Source organism: Lepidochelys kempii, chromosome 7, assembly GCF_965140285.1.
Source record: "Lepidochelys kempii isolate rLepKem1 chromosome 7, rLepKem1.hap1, whole genome shotgun sequence".
NCBI lineage: Eukaryota > Metazoa > Chordata > Testudines > Cheloniidae > Lepidochelys > Lepidochelys kempii.
Window position 1 is genome coordinate 43688562 of NC_136386.1, and position 18004 is coordinate 43706565.

Here is an 18004-nt window from a genome sequence, read left to right on the forward strand (position 1 = left end):
AAATTTAACATCCTTGTATGGAGGAAAATACCAAAGAAACCCACCACCGTAGCATTTAACTTCACAAAGAGGAACTACACAAAAATGAGGAAGCTAGTTAAACGGAAATTAAAAGGAACAGTGACATAAGTGAAATGCCTGGAAGCTGCATGGAAACTTTTTAAAAACATTGTAATACAGGCTTAAACTAAATGTATACCCCAAATTATAAAACACAGTAAAAATGCCACCATGGCTAAAAAGAGTAAAAGAGGTGAGAAGAGACAAAAAGACATCCTTTAAAGTTTGGAAGTCAAATCCTACTGAGGAAAATAGAAAGGAGCATAAACTCTGACAAGTCAATAGTAAAAGTATAATTAGGTAGGCCAAAAAAGAATTTGAAGAGGAACTAGCAAAAGATGCAAAAACTAACAGCAAAAAAAATTTTTTTAAGTACATCAGAAACAGGAACCCAGTGCAGCTACAGGACTATCAAGGTGCTAAAGGAGCACTCAAGGAAGACTAGGTCATTGCAAAGAAGCTAAATTAATTCTTTGAATCCATCTTCACTACAGAGGATGCGAGGGAGATTCCCACATCCTTTTAATTGATAAATTAAACAGCAGTAAGTCACCAGGACCAGATGGGATTCACCCAAGAGTTCTGAAGGAACTCAAACACCAAATTAAAACAATGAGGAGTCCGGTGGCACCTTAAAGACTACCAGATTTATTTGGGCATAAGCTTTCGTGGGTAAAAAACCACTTCTACAGATGCATGGAGTGAAAATTACAGATACAAGCATAAATATACTGGAACATACTTATGGTTGTACCTGTAATTTTCACTCCATGTGGACAAGGATGATCCAGTGGATATAGTATACACCAGGGGTTCTCTAACTGGGGGTTGGGACCCCTCAGGGGGTAGCAAGATTATTACAAGCGGGGCGTCGCAAGATGTCAGCCTCCACCCCAAACCCCGCTTTGCATCCAGCATTTATAATGGTGTTAAATATATTAAAAAGTGTTTTTAATTTATAAGAGGGTATGTGGGGGGGAGGGGTCACATTCATAGGCTTGCTATTTGAAAGGGGTTACCAGTACAAAAGTTTGAGAACCACTGGTATACACAGACTTGCAGAAAGCCTTTGACAAGGTTCCTCACCAAAGGCTCTTAACCAAAGTAAGCAGTCATGGGATAAGAGGGAAGGTCCTCTCATAGATCAGTAACTGGTTAAAAGATAAGAAACAAAGGGTAGGAATAAATGGTCAGTTTTCACAATGGAGAGTGGTAACTAGCGGGGTCCACCAACGATCTGTACAGGGACCAGTGCTGTTCAACACATTTATAAATGATCTAGAAAAAGGGGTAAACAGTGAGGTGGCAAAGTTTGCAGATTATAAAAAATTACTCAAGATACTTAAGTCCAAAGCTGACTGCCAAGAGGTCCAAAAAGATCTTACAAAACTGGATATCTGGGCAACAAAATGGCAGATGAAATTCAATTTTCATAAATGCAAAGCAATGCACACTGGAAAACAATCTCAATTATACATACAAAATGATGGGGAGTCTAAATTAAAGGTTACTACTCAAGAAAGAGATCTTTGAGTCATCGTGGACAGTTCTCTGAAAACATCTGCTCAGTATGCTGCGACAGTCACATAAAGCTAACAATGTTAAGGACCATTAGGAGAAAGGAATAGAAAATAAGACAAAATATATCACTATATAAATCCATGGTACACCCACATCTTGAATACTACATGCTGTGCAGGTTGCCCTATTTCAGAAAAAGATATATTAGAATTGGAAAAAGTACAGAAGGGCAACAAAAATTATTAGAGATATGGAACATCTTCCATATGGGCAGAAATTTAAAAGACTGGGACTGTTCAGTTTAGAAAAGAGACGACGGGGGGGGGGGGTATGATAGAGGTGTATAAAATCATGAATGGTATGGAGGAAGGAATAAGGAAGTGTTATTTACCCCTTCACTTAACACACAAACCAGGAATCACCCAATGAAATTAATAGGTGACAGGATTAAAACAAACATAAGAAAGTAATTTTTCATACAATGTTCAGTCAACCTTTGGAACGCATTGCCAGGGAAAGTTGTGAAGGCCAGAAACATAACTGGGTTCAAACAAAAATTAGATAAGTTTATGAAGGATAGGTCCATCAATGCCTATGAGCCATGCTACTCACAGACATAAACCCATGCTCTGAGTGTCCCCAAACATTTAACTGCCAGAAGCTGGGACTGGAAGACAGAGGATGTATCACTCAACAATTGCCCTATTCTCTGTTCATTCCCTCTGTAGCATCTGGCACCAGCCACTGTCAGAAGACAGGATACTGGGCTAGACTGACCATTGGTCTGACTCAGCATGGCCATTCTTATGTTATAGAATCATAGGACTGGAAGGGACCTCGAGAGGTCATCTAGTCCAGTACCCTGCACTCATGGCAGTACTAAATATTATCTAGACCATCCCTAACAGGTGTTTGTCTACCCTGCTCTTAAAAATCTCCAGTGATGGAGATTCCACAACCTCCATAGGCAATTTATTACAGTGCTTAACCACCCTGACAGTTAGGAAGTTTTCCCTAATGTCCAACCTAAACCTCCTTTGCTGCAATTAAAGCCCATTGCTTCTTGTCCTATCCTCAGAGGTTAACAACAACACCTCTTCTCCCTCCTCCTTGTAACAACCTTTTATGTATTTGAAAACTGTAATGATGTCCCCTCTCAGTCTTCTTTTCCAGACAAAAACAAACCCCTTTTTTTCAACCTTCCCTCAAAGGTCATGTTTCTAGACCTTTAACCATTTTTGTTGCTGTTCTCTGCACTTTTTCCAATTTGTCCACATCTTTCCTGAAATGTGGTGCCAAAACTGGACACAATACTCCAGTTGAGACCTAATCAATGTGGACTAGAGTGGAAGTATTACTTCTCATGTCTTGTGAACTACACTCCTGCTAATACATCCCAGAATGATGTTCTCTTTTTTTGCAACACTGTTACACTGTTGACTCCTATTTCGCTTGTGGTCCACTATGACCCCCAGATCCCTTTCCACAGTACTCCTTCCTAAGCAGTCATCATGTTCTTAAAGCCTGCTGCAGGGTATTTTTATTTAGCAGAATTGCTAAGTTAATATTTAGGGGTTTTTGATGTGTAACTAACGCAAATATTTGAAAGTATTCTAGAACATCCAAAAAGATTTTATGAGTTCATACATCAACCCAGATTTGCCTACTGGGAAAAGAGGTATAATTTAAGCAGCACTGCACTTTGCTGCTAATACACAAGTACTATCCAAAGACAGAATGATTTCTAGCTAGCTAACCCCAGTTCTAATATTTTTTAAATAAAGATAAGTGGATGAATATGTAGCAGTAAGTAAGTTTCAATGAGCTGGGTTTGGATATATTCCAGACACAAAGGAGAAAGTAATCTAGCACAAGAGTAGAGGACAGGGGGTTGGGGCTCCAAGTCCTCTTCTCACCTCTAGCACTGACTTGCCAGATGGTCATCGGAAAGTCTCAACCTCTGTCCCTAAGTTTGAACAACTGTAAAATGTTATTACAATGCCTTTCTCATTAGGTATACTTAGGCTTGGAAGGATTAGATTGCTATTGGTAAATGTCAATAAATGCTGATTTCAGCATACAAATAGAAACCGAGGAAAAACTACTACCCTAGATAATAACTGAAATGTACAGACAGGCAAAGGAAGAAAAGTGCTGCTTGAGAACTTACTCGAGTTTGATTGAAGGATATTTATTTTGTATATTTTGATATGTAATGTTGACAAGTTGTGTATTAACAGCTATAAAGCTTTAAAACTTTTTGAATCTTATCTACTGTCAGTAAATTGTCTGACCCCTCTTACATATTCCCCCCATAATTTCTCACAACTGTGAAAATTTAAATAGAAAAAAATGCTTAAAAATAAACATCCTTATTATGTCAAAATTACAAAAAAATAAAAATCTAATTCTCACAAGTCTAGGTATAGTAAGGTTTGTAAAGCACTCTAAATCCTGAAGTACTCTGAATTAAATTATTAGCTTTCATGCTAAACCAAAAATCAATTTAAACAGAGTATTACACATGCTGTTACAGTTGAGATGCTCAATGTCAGACACGTAAGGTTGACTTTCAGAGGTGTGGGGCAAGCACAATTTCAGCAGCAGTTACAGGTATATGCACCTTTGAAATTCACACCTCATAGTATCTTAAATTGGGCAGCCACAGTTAAGAAACAAAAACAATGTGTATTTAGATCTAGAAGTCTGCCTAAATATGCTATTTTCCAAATCAATACTTTTTTGAAGGGGGAGAATATAGGTTAAATTGCCTACACAATAATGCTTTGCACGTCCTCTATATAAGTACGTCCATTTGAAATCAAACGCCTTCCAAAACATTAATGGATCAAAGTATTAACCCCCATTATACAGATAGGGAAACTAAAGTACAGGGAAATTAAGTGACTTGCTCTTGGTCACACAAGAAGCCTGTGCAGAGTCAAACTAGAACCCAGAGCTATCTCCTAATCTTGTATTTTAAACACTATGCCATGTCACTATGTAGTTATATTTTTAAAAGTTGTCATTTAATTTAAACTAGTTCTTCTCCTCAAAATGACAGATCAATAGCAATAATGTGAAACAAACCCTCTATTTATTCAAGTCAACCTTTATAAACTCATGATCACATTATGTGTTTTGAAATGGTTTTTACTTCAGTCAGTAAAGCTTATTCAACATACTGAACTGATCATTTGTGACTCAATTCCAAAACATCTGGATTGAACTATAATTAATGCTAGGTTTTTGTCATGGATAGTTTTAGTAAAAGTCATGGACAGGTCATGGGCAATAAACAAAAACTCATGGAAGCCCGTGACCTGTCCCTGACTTTCACTAAAAATATCCCTGACAAAAGGGATAAGTGGATTCAGCACCCACTGCTGTTGGGGCTCGTGGATCCCTCAATGCCAGAGATTCCATGACTTCCATTACCTCTGTGACATAATCATAGCCTTAACTATAACGATCCACCCCATCACATATCCATCCATTTAAAGCAATTACTACTTTTCCTTCCTGCTCAAACCCCAATGCATATTCCTCTTTGTAATGTCTGCTTATCCTTACAACACAACAGCATGCTACAAAAAGGAGAAACCCAATCACAAAAGATGAATGAACCATTTTCAATCTGTGAATCACAATAAGAAGTTATTGCGTCTTACCTCAAACATTCTCTGCTATAATATTCTACCTGCTGTGTAGAGATATTTCTCTAGAGGCCACTCCATCAGTATGTTTTCCTGGAGAGAGACCATTTTTCTTCATTTGGCCTACTGGAAGCTGTCTTAATATGAACCACAGTTCTAACCACTAATCATTAAGCAGGGGTTGCGTTCAATTACATAATGTTCCTTTTGAGACCTAACAATATTGATTTCAGATAAACAATTAATGCAACTGCAGATTCATTCAGAAGCACCAGAGTATCCCTCCAACACATGTTTTATGTCAAAGGCCCTGTCCACATTATTTGCTAGCACAGTTTCAATGACAGTAGGGATAGCATCAAAGATTTCACTGGAAAAGCTCATTCTATGGCCTAATTTTTATGTTGCCCAAATCCTGAAAAGGGAGTGATTTTAAAGCTATTTTGTTTAATCACATCAAAAAAAACCCAAGCTACTCAAAATTAGGGTGTGAACTTTCACTAGACTCCTGCTCTACTCATTGACTCAAATGGGCAAGATATCACAGTGAGAGGGCACTTTATAAATACCTAGATAGCTAGGATGCAACTTACATATAAATGAAAATGTAAGAAGTGTGACAACAATTTGGGTGCAGCAATGGGGAACTTGATCAGAAGCATTTGTAGGTAAACTTCTAATTCCTTCTCTCTTTTCTCCACCAGACTTTTGGAATTTTTCCCAATAATCTTCTTGGGAGGCAGCAGGTTTTTATCTATCTTCTTTTCTGAAACAAGCTGTAGAAACAGCAATATTACAAGTTATTACCTGAAATAGTTTTTGATCTTGCAAGAAGGATGCAATATTGTACAACTTAAGATATTAAGAGAATGTTTTCTTTTTTCTTGTAACATTTCTCTGAAACTGCAGTTACTTCAAAAGGTTTGGCTTCTTATCTCAATTTCTATAAATTTCAGGCAGATTTTTTTGGAGGGAGTTAAGAATATTAGAACATGAAAACAACCACAGTAAGTTTAACAATAATAAGTATATTTTATTTTGGCACTCACTGTGTGCAAACTTTTGAACGTCAACCCTCCCCAGCCTCCCCAAAAACATTAAGTACAACCACCAGCATTGTTCCACAAGACCAGGGATAATTAATTGGCGGACCACGGGACAAATCCAGACTGCCAGATGCTTTTGAATGGACCACAAAATCTTTTTATTTACTTATTATTGCAGTGTGAAATATGTTTCTCTGGAGTCTGGACCTTGAATTCCATATTTCGATATTGCTGTTTAAATCAGTACAGGTTGGTAGGTATTAGAAATTACTATCCAATGGCTGCTCATTAGTAACCCACATGAAGCAAGTCTTTGGTCTGAAACCGGCTTCTAGTGAACAGATCACATATGGCACTCTCAGCCAAGAGTGTAAGGATTAGAGTCTGCAGGGCTGGTTCTAGGGTTTGGTGACAGGCAGATGCTAACTTCCAAGGGGCGCAATAATGCTTTTGTTTATTTGGTTTTGCTTTGCACTAATTGAGCAGGTTTGCTACATCCCAAAGGCCAAATATCCCTTCCTTTTAAAAAAATATATATAAAGTATGTCAGTAAGCTTGTGCTATGGAGCAGGATTTGACAAGTTATTTATTTTGCAAGAGCTCAAGACCACAGACTTCTGATCTTTACCTTTTCATGCAAGTCATGGAAGTCACTGTAACGATGTTTGACTGTCCACTGATGACTCCCAACACTGACTTGAATAATGTATACCTAAAGAAAGCAAACAGCAGAGTAAGGCACTTGAGGAGCATTTAAACTCAGCTACCATTTATCTGTATGATTTAAAGGTGAACCACAAATATTTCAAAATCCCACCTCTTTCTGCACTATGCTCTGAACATTGCCTCCAGCCAGGATAAAAGGTTCTTCAGAAGCACCTCTCCCAACTCTAAAAGCTAACATCTCTCCTCCAGATCTACCAAAATCATGCCCAGTGTGACAACTTAGCATACACCATGTACAGACTTCACAGCTACCATGAAACTCCAGCAGAGCTCCTAAGCAAGTCCATTTAATGATTTTTCAGTTTTTTAAATAACTGTATTCCCTTTGAGGGTATAGAAACTGAGAAGCCAGACAAGATAAACAGAATTACTCAAGGCCCAATGACCTTGCTCCGGGCTATGACAGAGCTTCATGGCAAGTGTGACTGCATGAATGGCTATTACAGTTAAGCTGGAAGCAACTGACATCGGGAGACCCAAAAACTATTTTATTATGGATGTGCTGAATAGGTGAACCTTAAGATTTTCATTTGCAGATGACCTTTTAAAGCCACACTGACTGGTTCTAAAGGAAACTCTCAATCTACCTTCTGATGGATTGGAAGGAAGCCATCATGATGAAACCTGGAAGGTGTTGGAGGAAGATAAAAGGGGCAGCAGAGGTGAACCCTGAACCAACAGAGCCAACCTCCATGTGTACAACAATGGGAAAACACAAAATTTAAGGCACCACATTGTTTAACCTTCTTCTGGGATGTGCATGAAGTGAATAATCAGCTGATCAGCGAGCCCTGAAATCACTTGATATAATCAGGAATGTGGAAGAGATGGCAGGCCACGTGGTCCCATTTCACAGCTGTTGTAACTCAATGAAACAGTTCTATCACTAATCACATTTGAAAAAAAAATTACTCATGATCAGTTTTCAAATCTTCTTAATAAATGAAGAATGCCTTTGTTTTATGTAATCAACCCAGAAGACTAGCATACAGGATATCAAAATAGGCTACAATTTAACACTTTAAAAGTGGTCAAAGACACTTAATTGTTCATGAAACATCAGAATGTATATGTTAGTATGCTGCAGGAAAAATGAGGTCTACAACAGAATGCAATCAAGAAGTCTACCTAGTGCACAGCAGCTGCTACTGAAAACATTGCTTGGGTGTTTGAAGCACAGTAACGAAAAGACAGAAGTTAGGTCAAACAAAGAATTACAAATTCACCTGAGTACTGAGTCCAATTATGAAGTCTCAAAGGGCATGGTGGAACTTGCGCTCCATGAGAAACTGCAAAGCACAGGTCTACACATAAAACACTGCACAGGTCTACACTACAGTTGCACCACTGCAGTGCTTAAGTAAAGATGCTTCTACGCTGACTCGGTGTAGTTAATCCACCTCCACGAGAGGTGGTAGCTATGTCGACAGGAGAAGCTCTTTCACCAACATAGCACTGTCTACACTGGGGGTTAGGTCAGTATAACTGTTCCTCAGGGGCGTGGATTTGACTAATCTAATTGCCTTCTATGATGAGATAACTGGCTCTGTGGATGAGGGGAAAGCAGTGGACGTGTTATTCCTTGACTTTAGCAAAACTTTTGACACAGTATCCCACAGTATTCTTCCCAGCAAGTTAAAGTAGTATGGGCTGGATGAATGGACTATAAGGTGGATAGAAAGCTGGCTAGATTGTCGGGCTCAATGGGTAGTGATCAATGGTTCCATGTCTAGTTGGCAGCCGGTATCAAGTGGAGTGCCCCAAGGGTCGGTCCTGGGGCTGGTTTTGTTCAACATCTTTCTCAATGATCTGGATGATGGGATTAATTGCACCCACAGCAAGTTTGCAGATGACACTAAACTGGGAGGAGAGGTAGATACGCTGGAGGGTAGGGATAGGATACAGAGGGACCTAGACAAATTAGAGGATTGGGCCAAAAGAAATCTGATGAGGTTCAACAAGGACAAGGGCAGAGTCCTGCACTTAGGACGGAAGAATCCCATGCACCGCTACAAACTAGGGATGGAATGGCTAGGCAGCAGTTCTGCAGAAAAGGACCTAGGGGTTACAGTGGACAAGAAGCTGGATATGAGTCAACAGTGTGCCCCTTGTTGCCAAGAAGGCCAATGGCATTTTGGGATGTATAAGTAGGGGCATTGCCAGCAGATCGAGCGACATGATCGTTCCCCTCTATTCGAGATTGGTGAGGCCTCATCTGGAGTACTGTGTCCAGTTTTGGGCCACACACTACAAGGATGTGGAAAAATTGGAAAGCGTCCAGCGGAGGGCAACAAAAATGATTAGGGGACTGGAACACATGACCTATGGGGAGAGGCTGAGGGAACTGGGATCGTTTAGTCTGCAGAAGAGAAGAATGAGGGGAGATTTGATAGCTGCTTTCAACTACCTGAAAGGGGGTTCCAAAGAGGATGGATCTAGACTGTTCTCAGTGGTACCAGATGACAGAACAAGGAGTAATGGTCTCAAGTTGCAGTGGGAGAGGTTTAGGTTGGATATTAGGAAAAACTTTTTCACTAGGAGGGTGGTGAAGCACTGGAATGTGTTACCGAGGGAGGTGGTGGAATCTCTTTCCTTTGAGGTTTTTAAGGTCAGGCTTGACAAAGCCCTGGCTGGGATGATTTAGTTGGGGATTGGTCCTGCTTTGAGCAGGGGGTTGGACTAGATGACCTTCTGAGGTCCCTTCCAACCCTGATATTCTATGATTTTTCACACTCCTGAGAAAGACAGTTATACCGATATAAGTCTGTAGTGCAGTGTTCTCCCTGCAAGGCCCGTGAGCCAGTGGCAGCTCCCATGGACCCCAAGTGCGGCTCCCTGTCAATCACGCTGTCCAGCAGCGCAGTGGGGCTGCAGCTAAGACAGGCTCCCTGCCTACCCTGGCTGCTCCTGGAAGTGGCCAGCAGGCCCCCGCAGCCCCAGGGGATAATAGGTGGAACAGAGGTCTCCACACGCTGCTCCTGCCTACAAGCACCGCCCCGCAACTTCCTTTGGCCGAGAACGGGGAACTGTGGCCAATGGGAATTGTGGGGGCAGTGCCTGCAGAGAGGGGCAGCATGCAGAGCCATGTGCCCCCCCAGGGGCCAGAGGGGCAAGTTGGCCCCTTTCAGGAGTGGTGTGGGGCCAGCACCCAAAGTAAGTACCACCCCCTTCAATGGGCAGGTTCTGAATAGTTCTTCCACCACCCAACCTGTAGCCTCCCGGAGAGCTTGCACTCCTCACCCCCTCCTGCACTCCACCCCGAGGCCCCTCCCAGAGCCAGCCCCCAATACCCCCTCCTGCACCCAAGCCCCTGCCCCCTCCCAGAGCCTGCACCCCATAACCCCTCCTGGAGCCCAAGCCCCTGCCCTGAACCCCATACCCCCTCCTGCACCCAAACACTCTGCGCCAGCCTGGAGTTCCCTCCTGCACCCAAACTCCCTCCCAGAGCTTCCACCCCTCACCCCCTCCTGCACCCCAGTCCCAAGTCCCCTCCCAGAGCCAGCCTCCCATACCCCTTCCTGCACCGCAAGCAATATTACCAATAACCGTATTATTACCATATCAACCAACAAAGAACTCTGAGTGTTCAGCCATCTGTGACAGGTTGATGTGGCTTTCACATCGAAGGTTTTTTGTCTAAGTGGCCCCCACTTCAAAAATAGTGAAGAGCACTGCTCTAGTGTATACCTGACCTAGGACTATTCAAAAAAAACAAACTGGAGTGGTACTAATTATTAAGTATATGATTAAAACTATCAGTCCCTTCCCTATAACCTGCTCCCATATAAAAGCAAGGGGAAGACTTAATGAAAGCGGAGGGTATTAAATTTAGAACTAATAAGAGGAAATACTTTATGCAGCAAAATCAGCTTTATGAATTAACTATTATGGGAGGTTATACATTGTGGCTACATGTAAAACACAGACTGGATAATGTCTGATCAAAAATACTCGAAGTAGTCAAGCTATGGTAAAAGGTACAGTTAATCAAACGTCAAACTTCTCAATATAAACTGATAACCTGCGGCAAGGAGGAAGGAATTAGACTTTGTTCACCGTGTATTAGCACACATATACACACACCCCTAAAAGCATTAGCAACCAGAGTATTGGTGAATCACTTCACAATAATCCACACTGTCATAACTTACTCAGTAAATAGGAATAGAGCCTTGGATTTCCTGCAAAGCAATGCTTCAAAAACTGATACAGAATTAACTACCAATTGTTAAAGCAAAAATCTGATTAAAAAAAGATTTGTCAGACTAATGTTTAAAACTATTCCTAACTGATTTTGTTTGATCCCACTAATACAACAAGGCTGACTACGCTTATTATATTACGAGTTTTCATGGGCTGTGTGTCTATCAAGCCATCTGTTGGAATGATATAAACAAAGTGAAAAAGATGACAAAATTGCATCAACCTGTAAGGTCTTGCAGACAAAAATTAACTTACTGCAAGAGACCTCTGCATACATTTTAGCCATACACAGGTTTTTCATTAAATCTCAGAACTGTTTACAACCCGACTGTTCACTGGCTTGCTCCTCTGAGCACAACTCCCACTTTGCAGGCAGTCTCATTTTACCAGATTGCTCTGTTTAGTGAGGGGTTCTGTTCCCTTTAGCATATACTAATTGTCTTGGACAGGTTAGATCCTCTTTTGTAAAGTCTTCAGTGTATCTATAGACCAGTCATTTTTTCGTGCTAATACTCTTACAGTACTGAGCACGTGTATCTCTTCATTCTTGACATGAAGCTGTTTATTCAGTCTAGTCACTTCAAGTTTTTTATTTGTTTGAAATGTTTGTATCAAAGACCAATATTTAGCATGCAAAACAAATAGCTGATAAGAATTTTGATTTTTTTTTAAGGTTGATGTTGTAGTTAGGAGTTTATATCCTAGATAGAATTCCTCTCAAGCACATAAAGAAAATGTTATATTAAGTTAGTATTTCAAAAAGAACAGTATGATTTTTAACCCCATTTGCTAAAGTGAACATCAGTGCTACAGCCTGATTCCAGTTCACTTGCTCTATGTGCAAGGAAGAAAGCTGCTGGTCTCACATTAGAGACGTGAATGATTTGTACTTCCATAGCAACTTCTACCTGAGGATCTCAAAGCATAGTAAATGCTAATGAATTATGCCTAACACAATGGTGAAAATGGCAAGTACTTCCATTTTACAGAAGGAGAAACTGGGATTTGCCCGAAGTCTCGGGCAGAGGTGTGCAGATCACCAACAACTTCCAAATTTCAGACCCATAACAACCACAAAATCATATTTCCTCCCTAATAAAGCTACAAGTAGGTAAAAACTCTCTATCAATAAAAGAAGCTGCAATAATTTCCTTTAAAAAATCAAGAAAAGTATTTAGATTAAAAAACGTTTGCAATTGCCAGGAAATGCAGGAGCACATAACTCAGGGGCAATGAACCAGGTGTGTTGGGGAAACAAATGCAGTGCTAGTGGTATGAGTCCTTTCTTTAACCAGACAACCTTCAGTGAGTATCTAATAGCAATGGCTTATGTAGGAAGGACAAAGCTGTGGTATGTCTAAAGCTTAAATAGCAAGCAGAACAATACAAAGGTAGTAAAAGCAAGAGAAAGCCCTGACTTCACATTTTCGTTGATAAATGTTTTCAAAGACAAACGGCGACTCAATAGCAAGTTTAGTTTCTTTCAGGTTAGTTTAATCCTTCTTTCCATTCCTCAGCACCTGTAACAATTTCAGTGGTAATTGCCAACATCTGTTTAAGCCACCTAGAACTGTTGCCTTACCCCTGATATTTTACAGGACAAAGCTGTTACGAAGATACAGGCATTAAAATGGCTCTTTAAATTTTTCCAGTCTCTGTGACCTTCTTGAATTCAGTAGTCTCATGGAGTGGAAGAAAATAAGAAGCAGTAAGAGAAAGCAATCTGATTCTTTTAAAACCAACAACATAAAATAAAAGTTCATGCAGAAAATTCAAAGCAGAGGTGGACTTTTACCTTATTTCCCCCTTAATTTAAATGTTTAAGTTAATTCTGCATTTTTAATACAGGTGCCCCTTATTAAAACCCAGGACCAGGCCTTGGTTGTTTTTTGTTTGTCTTTCAAAGGAGAGAATTTAAAAATCACAATATAAATGCTGCCACCACTACCTTTGGATTACTAAAAGCGGAAATTGCAAAAATTCAGTTTGCTGCTATTTTTTTTTTTTTTTTACATTTTTCTCAGATTGAAAAAAAAACAATTAAGTCATTTTACTTTTGTGTAGGCTCTTTCACTTCCACGTTCTCAGTGTTGCAATGTTTGAGTTCCAAACACTCAAGACAAGTGTTTATTTTTAAAAAAATCTGTAGACTTTTAAAAAATGTATAAAAACATTACTATTGGCCTTAGGTTTTATAAAAGCTTGATTTTATAAAAATTTAAATTTTAGGTCAAATCTAAGTTTACAAGTGACTGGCATTAGACTCACTATGTCCCATGCCAGAAAGCTGAAGTCCATCCATGCAGGACTGCCGCTCGGGCCCCAAGCTCCACCACCCAGGACTGATGCCAAAACCTGAGCAACTTAGCTTCACAGTGCCCGCTATGGTGTGGGGCCCCAGGCAATTACCCTTGCTACCCCCTAACACCAGCCCTGGCTTTTATATGCAGAAAAACCATTGTTGTGGCGCAGCTGGGCCATGGAGTTTTTACAGCATGTTGGGGGGGAGGGGGGGCTCAGAGAGAAAAAGGTTGAGAACCCCTGCTGTACAGGGAACACAGTGATTGCTCTTAAACAGCAAACAAATTTGCTTGTCACATCTGACTCATTGCAAAGTGTGGAAAAAATAGGGAGAATAGTCACATTACACATGTTTAAAGGGACAACACAAACCTGAAATCTAGTCAGTCTAAACAAAAAGAAAAGGAGTACTTGTGGCACCTTAGAGACTAACAAATTAATCTGAGCAGAAGCTTTCGTGAGCTACAGCTCATGATGAAGTGAGCTGTAGCTCACGAAAACCTGAGCTCAAATAAATCTGTTAGTCTCTAAAGTGCCACAAGTACTCCTTTTCTTTTTGCAAATACAGACTAACACGACTGCTACTCTGAAATCACTCTAAACAGTTACAGAATTTCAGGCACTACATCTGTCTGAGTCCTCCTGCCAATTCCTGGTTCTACACACTTGCCTATTTAAAAACTGTGTGAAGGTTCATAGATAGATTCTGGAACTAGGGATTCTGGGGATGCTGCCACACCAACTGGCTTGAAACAGTTTCTATCATATACAGGGTTTACAGTTTGGTTCAATGACTCTCAGCACCCTCACTATATAAATTGTTCCAGCACCCCTGTTCACAGAGGTAACATGAAAAAGGAGTTTTTTTCAAAAATTTCAGCTACAGTAAGCTTAGATGTACTTGTAACAATAGTAGGTAAAAAAATTTCAGAAAGAGCCATTTTTAAGTTGACTGTGTCCCTTTAAATTTTCTAAGCATTTTCAGAGCACTTCATTCTGTGGGCAGAATGAAGTTTGTGCAATCATACTGATGGATTCAGTGAGAAGAGATTGTTCTAATCACAGTAAACTAGCCTAGGAGGAGAACAAATGTTTAGTTATAGACACAGAGTAATTTAATGGACATGTGCAATTACTTTTTTTTATTTTGAACAGCTTCTTCCGGAAAAACAGACCAAGGAACTATTTTGTATAGCATAATTCCTATATACATAGTTTAGAAACAGAATTTGCGTGCTTTTAAATTCCTTCCCCAAGTTGTTGTTTAAGTAAACTCAGAAATGTCTACTGAGAATTTTAACCCCAATCACCCCCCCAAATCGTCTGATTTTCCCCAAGAAAGCTTTCAAAACTTTTCAACTAGAAGACAGGTTTAAAGTGTTTTCATTATGTCAACCATTAAAATATTTAATTTAGTCTAGGCTTAAAAGCGATCTTCCCTTACTGACAAATTCTCAGAGCAAACAGATGCTAAGAACATGATAGCCACTCATACAAATCCTGCCAAAATAAAAGGCACTGCTTTGCTCCACAGGGCTAGATTTTCAAATGAGCTCCTGGGCCAGATTTCCAAGGGCTCAGCACCAGCAATTGGGGCCAGATTTTGAAGAGTGCTCCGCCATTAGGAGCAAGGCTCATTCTCCAATGTATTGGGTACTTTTGAAAATCTGGCCCCAGGAGTAGGGACTGGGCACTTTTGAAAATTCTGCCCTTCCGTTCCCTAGGGCAGCCGAGGGAGGAGTGAAATGAGGAGGATACCCAAATTGGCCGCATCGCTATTCAAAGCCAGCACTCAGACAACTCCCTTCCTTACTCCGCGAGGAGACCCTGAGCTAAGTACTAGTGCACTGGGGGTTGTCCTGCTCCCCTCTCACCGGCCCCATCTCACCCATGGGACCTGGGGGCAACCTACTCCCCTCCCTGCCTCCCACGATCCCATTCCACCCCATGCTTGGGATGGCACCCTCGGCTGGTCCCACTCCCCGGCCCTCCAGCGTCACCCCCACACCGGCCCTCCAGCGTCACCCCCACACCGGCCCCCGGGGGGCGGCCCCGGCCCTCCAGCGTCACCCCCACACCGGCCCTCCAGCGTCACCCCCACACCGGCCCCCGGGGGGCGGCCCCGGCCCTCCAGCGTCACCCCCACACCGGCCCCCGGGGGGCGGCCCCGGCCCTCCAGCGTCACCCCCACACCGGCCCCCGGGGGGCGGCCCCGGCCCTCCAGCGTCACCCCCACACCGGCCCCCGGGGGGCGGCCCCGGCCCTCCAGCGTCACCCCCACACCGGCCCCCGGGGGGCGGCCCCGGCCCTCCAGCGTCACCCCCACACCGGCCCCCGGGGGGCGGCCCCGGCCCTCCAGCGTCACCCCCACACCGGCCCCCGGGGGGCGGCCCCGGCCCTCCAGCGTCACCCCCACACCGGCCCCCGGCCCTCCAGCGTTAACCATTAACCGCTCACCGTGTAGCTCTCCACCAGCTCGGAGCCGAGTATCCGGGCCTCCTTGGGCGGCTCCTCACCCTCCTCCCCGGCCCCCACCGCCTCCATCCCTCGTCCCGCGGGGCGGCTGGCTGGCCGGGCTCCGGCTGCGCGGCGCTCACTCGGCCGCTCTCCTCCGCCTGGCCCCGGCAGCAGCGCCGCCTCCCCCGCCACCAACCGCCGCCGCCATGTTTGTTTGCATCCCGCTGTCTCTTCCCGGCCGCCCCAAGGCAGCGGCCCGCCCCAAGCACAGCCACTTTATTGGGAGCCTGCGCCGCCGACTGGCACACGCGAGGGGCGGGGCTTACGACCAGGCTGAGTCTGAGGCAGCGCTGGGGGCCAGGACGTAGCACTGGTGGGGGCGGAGCCTGATGCTCAAGAGGCGGGGCCTTCCGTTTGGGGGCAGTGCTATGGCTCAAAGGGCGGGGCATGCAGTTTAGGGGCGGGGCTATGGATCAGGCCAGGGTTACCTGATGTCCCAATTTTATAGGGACAGTCCCGATTTTTGGGTCTTTTTCTTATATAGGCTCCTATTACTCCCCATCACCTGTCCTGATTTTTCACACTTGCTGTCTGGTCACCCTAGGCCAGGAGGGTTACTCATGTAAGCAGAGTCAGGATGAGCTCCACCCTGACATCTGGTGGTGAGGTGTGGCAAGTTGTGGAAAAGAACTTCAAGGGCTGATCTCATTTGCATAGGCACACCCACCCCGGCTAGCATGAGCCCATAGCTGCCCAAATGGTCACTTTGGCTGCTGTGGGATCCCCAGTGTCTCTGTTATTGGGGCAAGAAGAATAAATTGTTTTTACCCTGATTATGGGAACTGTGCTTGGGATTATGGGAACTGATGCATCCGATGAAGTGAGCTGTAGCTCACGAAAGCTTATGCTCAAATAAATTGGTTAGTCTCTAAGGTGCCACAAGTACTCCTTTTCTTTGTGCTTGGAACTGTACTGCGTCTTTTGTTATGATGGAGGGACTTGCCATCAACTAAGTAGCACTCACTAGGCAAGGGACATGGGTTCCAAAACTCTGTGAATTGAGACAGGCTGGGGACAGGTATTTATACTTGGTGGCATGGGCCCCCATGGTGAGGGCCTTACATGATAGTTGCACTTCCTCCTCTCTCCACTGTGGAATATCAGAGCTAATGTTGATTCCATTAGGAGTCTAGTTACAGGCTGCTGAGCTGAATTCACTTTGGGTTAATGGTGCACCAGCACTGAGGCTCCCTTACTTACAAGCTGAAATCACAAAAGAGCTAAAAACTAAGAACTGAAATCACTGAGTGTTGTGTTAAGTAGTGGGGGAGCCTGAAGATATATTGTGGAGCAGTTTGTGGGACAGCTGGACCGGCTTGTGGACTGGCTGGTGGAGCAGTTCAAGGGACGGCAGGAGCTGTTTGTGGGATGCCGAGCAGAGCAGTTCATGGGACGGCGGGAGCTGCTTGTGGGATGCGGAGCCGAGCGGAGCAGTTCGTGGACTGGCTGGTGGAGTGGAGCGGAGCGGAGCACAGCCCTATGGAGCTGTGGGGCAGTCAGCTTCAGATCATGTAAGGTGCCCCTTACCTCTTCCCCTTCCCCCCCCATTTCCACCCAGGTTGGGAGGTAAAAGTCTGTAGATAAACTTTCGAACTCTGGAGCTGCCCTGACCAGGGACAGAGACTTTTGGGCCATTGGACTTTTGGGACTTTGGGTGATTTCGGGTTGCTGGACTCAAGAACCCAAGGGAAAGGACACACCCCAATTTGCTTGGGGTGGCTTTTTGCTCATGGATTGTGTTATGAATCCTGTTGGTGGTGTTTCCCCAACATGATGCCACATTGTTTCTCTCTGTGGAATAATTGTTCCTTATTAAAAGGCTTTTTTGCTATACTCAGACTCCGTGTTTGCGAGAGGGGATGTATTGCCTCTTGGAGGCGCCCAGCAGGGGTGGTATATATTTGTCCCAGGTCACTGGGTGGGGGCTCGAGCCGGTTTTGCATTGTGTTATTGGAATGGAACCCCTAGATACTG

At 43.3% G+C, this 18004-nt stretch overlaps 1 protein-coding gene across 10 annotated transcripts in view; it reads right to left on the bottom strand.

Annotated features, from left to right (window-relative positions):
- The window catches only part of NISCH (nischarin), a 59748-nt gene extending 43462 nt beyond the window's left edge, over positions 1-16286 (bottom strand). For 9 of the 10 annotated variants that reach the window (XM_073352450.2, XM_073352451.2, XM_073352449.2 and 6 more), the window contains exons 1-3: positions 15971-16286; positions 6912-6995; positions 5831-6013 (exon numbers count right to left, since the gene is read on the bottom strand). In XM_073352450.2, the coding sequence (XP_073208551.1) occupies positions 5831-6013; positions 6912-6995; positions 15971-16057 (354 nt within the window). In that variant the 5' untranslated portion in view covers positions 16058-16286. Of the gene's footprint in view, positions 1-5830; positions 6014-6911; positions 6996-15970 lie in introns of those variants that run through there. The other variant, XM_073352452.1, reaches the window with a different exon arrangement.
- Positions 16287-18004: the final 1718 nt, after the last annotated feature.